This window comes from Vigna umbellata, chromosome 1 (assembly GCF_029865625.1).
Source record: "Vigna umbellata cultivar VRB3 chromosome 1, Vumbellata_1.0, whole genome shotgun sequence".
NCBI lineage: Eukaryota > Viridiplantae > Streptophyta > Magnoliopsida > Fabales > Fabaceae > Vigna > Vigna umbellata.
Genome location: NC_142165.1, coordinates 98,073,093 through 98,084,546, shown reverse-complemented (window position 1 = coordinate 98,084,546; position 11,454 = coordinate 98,073,093). Strand labels below are relative to the sequence as shown.

At 30.6% G+C, this 11,454-nt stretch overlaps 1 protein-coding gene across 1 annotated transcript; it reads left to right on the top strand.

Moving 5' to 3' along the window:
• Positions 1–9,099: 9,099 nt before the first annotated feature.
• LOC124834660 (LOB domain-containing protein 27-like) lies at positions 9,100–10,747 on the top strand. Its single transcript, XM_047309407.2, has 2 exons — positions 9,100–10,008; positions 10,555–10,747. Exons 1-2 carry the CDS (start codon positions 9,221–9,223, stop codon positions 10,655–10,657), a joined length of 891 nt encoding a protein of 296 aa, XP_047165363.2. The 5' UTR covers positions 9,100–9,220; the 3' UTR covers positions 10,658–10,747.
• Positions 10,748–11,454: the final 707 nt, after the last annotated feature.

Below are 11,454 nucleotides of genomic sequence, written 5' to 3'. Positions count from 1 at the left end.
ATTGTGAATATTCTATGGTATGATTTTATACTGTATTTTTGGAATGTTACATGTTATAACGATTTAATGTCATGTGAAAAATAAATAAAAGTATTACAAACGAATAGAAATAATTAAATATGTGCAAAAAACTATTTAATTTAATAAAATTGATATTTGTGTTTTTTAAATTGCATAAAATCATTTAAATAAATCTGCACAAAAGAATATAATCAATGTTGGGATAAAAGAAAAAATATCGTAGGAATTGAAATAAACTTTATGAATATTTAACAAAATAATAAAAGAAAAAATAATCCTTTTTAAATAAAATGAAACTAAGTACAAGAGAATATAATGAATATAAATTTTCTAATTTAGTAATTTAAAATAAAGATAAGTATAAGGATAAAAATAAAAATAACAATGAGACAAATAAGTACACACTAGTTTTCATATCTAATTTTTATATTTAGTCAATATAAAAATTTCTCATAAAAATTGGAACCACATTTTAACAACACTCACCAGAAATGAATTTATTTATCATTCTTAATACTCTCATTTGATTTTAATATTGATTTAAATGTTTTTTAAAATATATTTAAAGATCATATCAATAAAACATAGATAAAATAACTTAGCTTTCATTTTTTATCAGCCATCATCATCATCTTATCTTATATAAATCACTAGTAAAAAAAAGATTTAAAAGCGCTATATATGCTTCGGTTTAAGCAAACCCGAAGCGTATAAAAGCGCGGTGGCAGAACTATAAATAAAGCTAACATATATGCCTCGGTTGCTCCAAACCCGATGCCTAAAGCATGATACTAACTCGGTCCTACGCCAAACCGAAGCATAAACCTACCAGCTGATGTGACTTCCAACCTCTGATCGCACTTACTAACTCGGTTTCGAAGAAACCAATGCCTAAAGAGAGCTACGAACTCGGTTCTGCGCTGACCGATGCATATGTGTCTGCTTCAGACCTGCCCACACCTGCCATGCCAGAAAAGACGTGCCATGCTACTAACTCGGTTCTGATGAGAACCGAGGCGTAAAGCTCTGCTCCACTGCCAACCTCTGACGTACACAGTTTAGGCCTCGGGTTTAATGAGGACCGATGCTGTTTCTTCATGATACTAACTCGGTTTTGATGAGAATCGAAGCCTAAAGGGTCTGCTCGACTTTGTTTATGCACCGGTTGGCTTTTTGACCGAGCTGGTAAGGTATTATGCCTTGGTTAAGTGAAGAACCGAGGTAGTAATATGTTTAAATTTCTTCCGCGAACAACAGCAACTGCACCACTTTCGTTCATCTTCTTCTCAGCGCAAAAAACCCGCGAGCAGAAACCCTCGGTGCCATCTCCGTTTGCTTCCATCTCCGATTGCCTCCATCGCCGGTGACCGTCGTTTATCGTCGTCGTCTCCTCCTCTCCGCGTGGTCACCACTGCCAAGTGCTTTGGTGTTTCGTCTGCTTTGCTTCCATGTCCGTCGTGTCTCAGTTTCGGTGGCTGTTGCGTCTGCTTCCATCTCCGTCGTCGGTGCTTCAATTTCAATCGCGGCTTTCAGTCTCGCCAAGCTTGCTGCCACGCTCCCAGGTATTGATAAAGAAAATTTCCATTGCTTGCATTGCTTGTGTATAGGTTATTCATCCAAATCATTTGTGGTATTGATAAAGAAAATTTGGCATGAAAAAGGAGCACGTAGTTAACCAAATCAATTTGCTTGTTTAAAAGTGACCAAAAGCAACGGAAAAATAGAAAATTGCGGAAGCAAAAATGAAGCCTCACCGGTTATTATTGATAAACTTGATTTAATTATAGATATATATTCTTAAAATTTTATGATATGCTTGAATACACTGTTTGTTGTTTTGAATTAGCCTTAGTTTCCCGTTTAAGATTCAGTACAAAAATTATTTACTATCTCCATATTTTTTTAACAAACGTACTTTTACAAATGAAAATAGAGGAGATGGTAATAATAATTTACAAGTATTGAATCTTGAATTGTTCGGTTGGACAGTTTAAGAAGAGTAATAACTTTTTCATAATTTATTATAACATATCAATTTTAATATACATTTCTTAAATTTCACGAAAATTTGTCGTTGTATTTTTGTATTGATCTTCGGGTGCATATTTGATTGTGATTTATAATCATTTTCATTTCGTGTAACCTGAAGACCAATGCGAAATGCTGGCAAAATTTCGTGAAATTTAAGATATGTCGTTTAAAATTGATATGTTTAATAAACTAAAAAAAGTGAATCTTCTTGAATGGGATAGGGTCACACCTTAAATACAAACACGATCAAAGTGATAATTCAAGATTATTGAAATTGTGTAAACAATTTCAGTAAACATGCGTACGGATAGAGGGTGGATTAATTTACCACGCATCAACACTGAGTACGAGAGAGGGGTAGAAGAATTTATAGAGTTTGCGCAACGTAATGCGAGTACAAGTGGTGATGATGAAGTCAAGTTCAGATGTCCCTGTGTGAACTGTTTGAATGGGAGGAAGTTGAATGCAACTGATATTAGGGATGACCCTCTTGGTGCGTTAGACGAGCTTGCTAAAATCATTTCAGATGCGCTGATGAATGTACACTAGGATTGTACTACATTTGGAAGAGAAGCTCAAATCCCATTGTACTTGCATCATCAAGATGTTAGGGAGCTTGCGTCGGGGAGAGAAGAAATTAATATTACACTCATTCAGCTGTGGATGATGTAAGTTTATGAAAACTTTTTTATATAATTCTGTTTCATCAACTTACTTATATCAGATTATTTCTTCATTTTAGGTATATGTTTGATGTTAGTAACAAGAAGGGGTTCAACGATGTATATGGGTTCATTGACCCCTCTATGACTCATGAAAGAAATAAATTTGATGATATCCAAACATACATCACCACCTGCTTTGGAATGGGGAAGGAGATATATTTTCTCCCTTATATACATGGGTAAGTGAAGTTTGTTAACTTCAACACATTCATTTATTAATTTTGGTATATGATTCATAAGTTATTACCAATTTCAGGTGTCATTGACAGCTACTTGTGATCTCCATACCGGAGAACACTGCAGTCTGGTTTTGTTCATTGCAGAAGTCTCCTCCCAGCCCTCTTAGACATGTAGTAGATTGGTAAGAATCTCAATGTTTCGAATTTTTTTTTATATAAATGTATGCTAAAGGAATTGTTTTTAATAGTTCCCTTGCAACACATATGATGTTATCTGGGAGATCTACTGCTACAGCTAAAAAGCTTGCATGGGTTACCCTTAAGGTTTGGTATTTTAGTCCATACTTTGTTACATTTGGTTCCATTCAATTGATGTTACTTAACATTTTATAATTATGATGATATATTGTAGTGTAATATACAATCGGGGTCATATGAATGTGGTTACTACGTCATGTTTTGGATTATGACCATTATTCGTGCACATTACACCAGTGGATGGGAAACAGTATTATTTAGGTTTCAATTTTATTATCCCTATAGTTTAGATTTCAAATACACTAAGTTAAATCATTGTATTTTATGCAGAGATTCAATAGGACTGCTCCAATTCCAGAGAAGTCACTTCAACTTGTGAGGAAAGCACTGGCTAAATATGTAATTCATTTATATAATAATATATAGTAGATATTAGGATATAGTAAGTTCTAAGTTTATGTTTCTAAGTTGTTTGATGCTTTTCTACATTACTATTAGTTTAACTTTGTACATTACATTGATTTATGCTTCAAACTTGATTTATGATTATAATTGGATTGATTTATGCTTATAAGAAGTTGATTTATGATTCAATTGAATGTATTTATGTTTTATTATAATTTTCATTCAAAATATACGTGTCTGAATTATTCTTGATTGTTCTGACTGTAAATATATATGCAGGTTTGTTTCTGTTGTTGGGAATGTTGCAGAAACAGACCTCATTTTTTTAAAAAAACAAGGATATATGCCTCGGTTAGTGTCAAAACCGAGGTAGAAAAGCAACTTATGATGACCACACCAAAGGCAGAAAGTACTGTGTAGAAAAAAAAAGACCTCTACTGCCTCGGTTGTAGCTTGAACCGAGGCAGTAGAGTGGGAAATACGGCCTCGATTCCCCTAACCCGAGGCATATAGTCCTTCGAAAAAAAAGAAAAACCAAAAACTTTTTTGCTTCGGTTGTGATTGAACCGATGTCAAATCTTCTCCCTTTATGCCTCGGTTCAAGCCCGATGCCAAAAGTAATCCACTTTTTGCCTCCCATGTATATGTCTCGATTCGAAAACCGGTGCCTATAACGTATAACAACCGCTGTCATTTCGCCTGACTGTACTAGTGAATACAAAAATAAGCTTTCTTAGCAAGTAAACAAATATTAATTATTGTTATGTTTTATTTAATAACAAATGTTACCATTATAAAATTACCATTTTTTAAACAATTTCTTGGCGAAATTTTATATAAATATCCATTTTTTAATAGTAATTATATACTATTTTAAAAATAAATATAATCATAGCAATGACTTTCAAATTTTTACTATCAAAACTTTAGACCTTGTCGTCGAATTAGCACACAAGCACTACCTTTCCAATTTCAAATTTTCTAGAAACATATTTACTCCGAAATTAAAATAAGATCTTGTTACGTAGATTATTGTCCTACGTTAACCTAAACCTAAAAATGAGACATAAATCACAATCACGTATTGAATTTTACATTAATATTTTCTCTTTCAGATTATCAGTAGAATAGATCATTACATCTTATATTTTCTTCTTACCGTTAGACTATTAAGTTAAAATTCGAAAGCAAATAGAATGTAAGTACTTCATGTTGTTGAACCATGATATGATTTATTGTGAAACTCAAATATGATTTCAACATATTCTTTAAGTTTTACCTAACTCTTTCATTATTATTAACTTTGTTGATACAATATAAATAGGATGTCAGTACTGTACTTTTGTGTGTAATAACCCAAATATTCGAGACAAAATATTTAATAGTGTTTAATTATCACATGTCTCTGCAGTATTTTGAACAATGAACTCTATAAACCTATTTATAATTGAGTCTTTTATTAATAAAATATTTATGTATTATTTTGTTAGAACTTTTATAAATTTTTAAAATACCTATTTTCTTAGTCTTCAAGTTATATACATAATTGTACATATAAATTTTAATTTTTTTTTCAACACATTTCCTTGTTCTTCACATTCTAAAAATTCATATAATTTTTTTTCAACGTATAAGTTAAGGATTTAATATAATATTTTTTTAAAAAAACAAAAACTACAATCCATCAGTCTTTATAATATTTCTAAAATAATTTCTTTCATCTTGATGCAGGTGTTATCATCTTTAGTTCCTATTTTTCTTCTTCTTTATATTTATATATTTATATAATTATCGCAAAAGAAAAAGAAAGAAAACAAAAGACGCAATATAAGTGGTAAGCTAATTTTTACTAGAATAAATTCAATCTAAATATATTTATATCTTTTACAAAGGTGGTATAAATAAACATTTGAGATATATAAAATTTCACAAAAGAGACCAATGATTTACCATATGACTACCATACATAGGCTTTTTGCTTTATGAAATAGTGAGATTTTTCACCTGTCATATTGATTCTCCTATTCTCTTTCTCTACAATAAAGATTAAGTGTAATGTTATATATCTCAACCACTGCTGATAAGGTTAACTTCACTAGCTTCTCGAGTATAATTCTCTTTCATATCATATTGTTTGTCTTTTGAAGTCTCCTTTGACTCTCATCACCTAATCATCTTCTTTTATGTGAGTTAGATACTATTGGAGTTAGGATAGTCCCACACCACAAATCCCTTCAATTAGACACAACCTAAATTTGCATTTTTCCTTAGAAATAACCAATTTGACATTCACAACATGTTCATTGTCAAACACATGGTAAAATAATCATAATTATAATGGTAGCATAGAAGGAAAACCATTTAACAAAATATAAACCACTCCTAGTATGTAGGGATGTCAAAATAGGTCAACTTAACCCATTTTAGCCTAACCCGCTAATGACTTGAAAAAATTAGATCAGGTCATGTCAACCCTCATCATTAAAATGGTGATTGCTTGAACAGGGGTGACCTTCAACGAATTTTGAAATTCGTTAAAGGTTTCGACACATTTCAAAACCCGTTGAAGTTTAGTTCAAACAAGTGTGCAGTGAGAAGAAGGAATAAGAAAGTGGATGTCAAAATAAATGTGCAGTAAGACAAAAAATGAAGAAAAAGAAAATGGATGTAAGACTCTCACTCTAAATTTGAAATTTGTGAGTTTATTAGGAAAGAGAAAAGGTTAAAAAATTTTAGCAAGGTCATATGTGATATAGAAACAATCAAGATTCGTTAAGAAGTGTTTTTCCTTGCACTATCCCATATTTCTCTCTACACTCCCACATTCCAAAAATAAATTTTTTAATAGATTTCAAAATCCGTTGAAGAAAAGAAATGGAGTGTAGGGTTTTTTGAAATATAAAAAATAATTTTGAAACTTAAAAAAAATGTGAGGATATAGAAAAAAATGTGATAGTGGTGTAGAAAAAAAAATTCTTTATTAAGCTCGTCTAAGCTCCTTAAGAATGAAGTGATGTGAAGGAGAGACAGAGAGGAGAATGTGTGGAGAAAGTGAAGGATCATGGTGTGGAGAGCGGCCCTAAAAGGAAGAGCTGCACTCCTAAAGTTTTTAATACATGGAAAGGAAGAGCTGCACTCCTAGAGTTTTTAATATATTTTAATAAAGGATAAAATTGAGAATTTAAGAATTTTGGTGGTGTAGAAAAAAACATGAGAGTGCAGGAAGAAGCATCCTTATTGTCTTGGCATTTTGTAGGGTTCTTTTATATACACTAGGTTTTTTTTAAAACATATTTACATATTACATTTTTTATAATATTTAAAAAATTTAGTTTTTTGGATTTGTTCAATAATTAAAAAAAATTATTTACATAAAATTTTGATTATCACGTTAACTTTCAACTTTACATGATAATTAGTTTTTATAATATTTTTTAAAAATTAATTATTGTTTTGGACTTGCTTGATTATCATAAAATAATCTTGAAAATTAATTATTATAGATTTACTTGATAATTAAATATTTTGTAATAATTTCAAAATTACTAATTATTATGTAAAATCTTGAATTTTTTTGATAATTAATTTTTTTTATCATGATGAGTTTTAAATTTACTTGATAACAGAACGATTAAAATTTTAAAATTAAAAATATCAATCCTATCAACATTTATTTTTAATAAAAACTATATTATTCTTTAGTTTTGAATTGGAATGAGAATACATAACAAAACAAAGTCAGTCTTTTTTTTATGATTTTTTTAAATAAACTATGATGACGAGTTCATATATTTTTATAATTTTTTTATTCCGTTACTATTTCAGTTACAAGGTTGAATTTGTTTGATAATTATTTCTTTTATCATATTGAATTTCATATTTATTTAACAATTAACAATATTAAAATTTCAAAATTGAAAATATCAATCATATTAAAATTTCTTTTTAATAAAAAATAAGTTAATCTATTTTTCATTTAGAACGAGAATACTTAAAAACAAAGTCAGTTTTTGAAACCGATTTGGTTTCACGAATTATCTTATTTTAAAATTTTCGATAATTTTTCTTAATAAACTATAGTAACGATTTCATATATTTTTATAGATTTTCTTTTTTCAGTTTCTATTTCAGTCCGGACAATGTCTATTAGAAAAAGATAAAATAAATTAAAAAAATACAATAAGATAAAATAAAATAGATATTTTTTATATGTAAAGAATTTTATTAAGATTCGCTCCAAGATAATAAAAGTACTTATTACCAAAAGTCACAAAAAGCTACCCCTTTTATTAACGTGAATTATGAACATGTTTCAAATTGAAGAAGTCCCCATATCATCTCTTCACTACACAAAATTCTCTTCACTACTACTTAACTTTAATTTACAATTATATTAATTTAATGAAAACATTGCACAACGTTTTACCTAAAGTGTTATAATCTTAAAAAGGTTTTAAAATATCATGTGTTTTCATTATAACTAAGTGATAATTGATATTTTTCATATTATCATAAGGTTAATAATGATTATAGGAATTTCTTAAGATCTTTTAATGATTATAAAATAATGATTAGGAATTTCTTAGGTATTACAACATATTAGATGATATATGAAATTAATGAACAAATATACTAATTTAATTAATACATTACACAGATTTATGAAAGTTTAAAAATAGATCTGTATTTGTCATTTGTTTTAATAGAAAGCCTCTTTCAATGTAAAAGTCGTTTCAACAAACACAAAGAAAAGCAAATATGAAGTTCAACAAATCGATCCTAACAAACAAAAGAAAAACAAAGGCAGAACAAATCAACTTAACTTATGAATCTGTTCACGACTAACAATAGAAACACTAAGAGCATCTTAAAATAAATCAGAAACTAAAAATAGTGATTTATTTTAAAACATGAAAATAACAAGTAACATTTTAACGAAATAAAAACTATATTTAAATCACATTTTATACACGAGTTTATCTTTTTAAAAAAGAATCATCACAATCACACAGTCTAATTTGACAGTCAAAATCATATTTAAATCTGAAATGTGAACAGCAGGCAAAGTAAAAATGGTTGTTTTCTATTAAACGTGAGTTGCGCTATAGTTGACATGCAAACAATAGAGAATATTTAGTAAAAAGATAAGTTATTTGAAGAATAGATTGTTTGGATGATAAGAACACAGTGTGGAAAATCTATGAAAAAATATATTACTGCTTAAAATCTGAAGCAGCAGAACAAAAAAGAAAAAGAAAAAGAAAACAACCTAGACAGAATGAGCAGATGGAACTTAACCCTAAAACCTAGGAGTTATCACATTCTCCACAAACCTATCCCTAACGGCATCACTCTTGAAAACACCATGTCCCTACACCTGGCGTTTTACTGGGTCTTTCCATGCCCAACAGATCCGCATATTAATAAAGCATGCTACCATTCCACTCTTACCTCTCTATCTTTTTCTCTTCCTCTAACTGCATCCTTCATCTCTCTCACTAATGTTCTTCTCTTTCTTCATCCATTCATTGAAATCACCACCGTGGAAACGAGGGGTTGCAGCATCGTCTCCCAACATAGCAGCTGCTGGGGGATTCAACAATGACCCTTAAGGGTGGCACGACCCAAGCCTGTGCGGCATGCAAACATCAGAGGAGAAAGTGCACTTCTGAATGCCTTCTTGCACCCTACTTCCCCGCAGACCAACCCAAGGTTTTTCTCAATGTCCACAGGCTTTTTGGAGTCAGCAACATCGTTAAGATATTGAAGATTTTGGAGCCTAACCAGAAGAAAATAGCCATGGACTCTATCATTATTCAAGCAAATTATAGGGATAAGTACCCTGTGCATGGCTGTTGGGAAGAGATTTGTAGGTTACAATACCAAACATGGCTTGCAGAAGAAGAGCTTCATGCAGTTTATCAACAGCTTCAAATATGTAGGCAGCAACAGCAACAGCAACAACAGCAACAGCATCGTCCTCCTCCCTTGCCGGATGATGTTACTTCACAATTAGAATTGGGCATGACACCATGTACTAACAATAATGCACTCCCATTGTTTAATCATCATACTCCACAACCAAACACTTACAACAATAATGTCACTGCATTCTCTGTGTCACAGCAACATTCCTATTCCAACAGTAACAGTATGGACTATAGCTCCCTCTACTTAGATTCCAAGGATAATGCCATGAATCCTTTGTGGGTTCAGTACCCCTGTTCAAATAATGACAATTCTGTAGGAATGCAAACTCCAATGCTTTCTTCACAGCCATTGCCCATTCAACAAAATGTTGTTGAGGATTATGTTGACATGCCTCCCATTTTTGATTCACTTGATGATAGACAATCGTACATTTATTCCAAGGAAGCTTACGAGTCAAGGTAGATTCATTAATCATGTTTTTCATTTGGTTAGAAATGAGGTTGATTGAGTTTCAACTTTTACATGTTCTTAAAGCTAAAACATAGTTTCGTCGTTTAATAAGGTTTTAATTTGATTTACAGTCTACATTTTATTTTTTTACTTTCGTTGAGTGTTTATCTTAGATCAGAGTAATCCTTCGGTTTCAGGCAGTTTATATGTAGACTATAGCTTATTTGAGGGCCTCTCAAACAGTTGTCACCATATCAATGTAAGAAATTAAGGAATAAAAACCAAATAATCGGAACTGATTCAAAACAATGTATCATTTTTATAATCAGAAAGAAAAAACCGTGGATAAAAATGCAACTATACATCTCTAAAATATCGAAATGGAACAATTTTATTTTAGTTTACCTTCAATTAGTTAGCAAAACAATCAGCTGAGAGTCAATGCAGAAATTGCATAAAAGGAATGCGTAGTAGAAATTTAAGTAGTTATGATGAACTTGAAGTGAGATGAGATGTTCTTATTTGATACAGTATTTGTATATCTGTGCCTGCAGTTCAGAGGAATCACTGAAAGACATAAGAAAGTGCACAGAGGATGTTTCTGAGAATGAATTGAAGAGTGCTGCTGCCTGCTTTAGCCTTACCAGTGTCAACTAATGGGCAATATGTTCCCTCTCCCACATCAAATGAAAAGATATACTAGGTTTCCTTTTTGGATTCTTTTATTCTTGGTAAGCTTTTGATAGATTTTTTTCATAGACTTTACAACATTCTCTGTAGATGTAGATACTTTCCATTGCATTGGTTATATGCAAAGACAAATAATACAATCCAAACTAGATATTTCATCAATCTTTGTGCTAAACAATTCTTCAGTTCTTAGTTGCTAAACCTTTTTAGAGTTAAGTTTTCGAGTATGATAGTATTACATTTAGTTAAAGTCCTGAAAGTACTGGGAATGTTTCTTTACTTTTCTCTCTCATCTAGTATCTTATGAGGTGTCTATTTTCAATTATATTAATAGAAAATAATACTTAACATATGTATAGAAGTCTTCATTTGATAAACACATTTTTATTTAGAGGCATCTGTTCCATACGAAGCATTTTAATCAAATTCGACAGAAGATATCAAACAACTCTAGATATGAAGTTGAGCAAATCATATTTGTTTGAGGAATTTAGAAAAATAAAACAAAGAAGTTATAAATTTACAAATCCGAGTATTCTTCTTCTCATGCAAACTTTTCAATAATTTTATATTATCATTTTATTATTATTTTTGTTTACTTTTAGCTGGTAGATTGTAAATACAAACAAATTGCATAGCTGTGTGTATGAAGTGGTCAGGTACTTTATAAAAGCATAACGAGAGTTCATTTTACTTTCTATTACTTTATTTCAAGACTATGCAAAAAAAGAAGCAATTGACATGCTCTGCATGCTAAAATATTC

What these genes read in the sequence shown, in the direction of transcription:
- LOC124834660 (XM_047309407.2), top strand. Translation starts at nt 9,221, where the DNA reads ATGACCCTTAAGGGTGGCACGACCCAAGCCTGTGCGGCATGCAAACAT. An exon ending in AAGGAAGCTTACGAGTCAAG is followed by an intron (nt 10,009 to 10,554) that starts GTAGATTCATTA and finishes CTGTGCCTGCAG; the next exon opens with TTCAGAGGAATCACTGAAAG.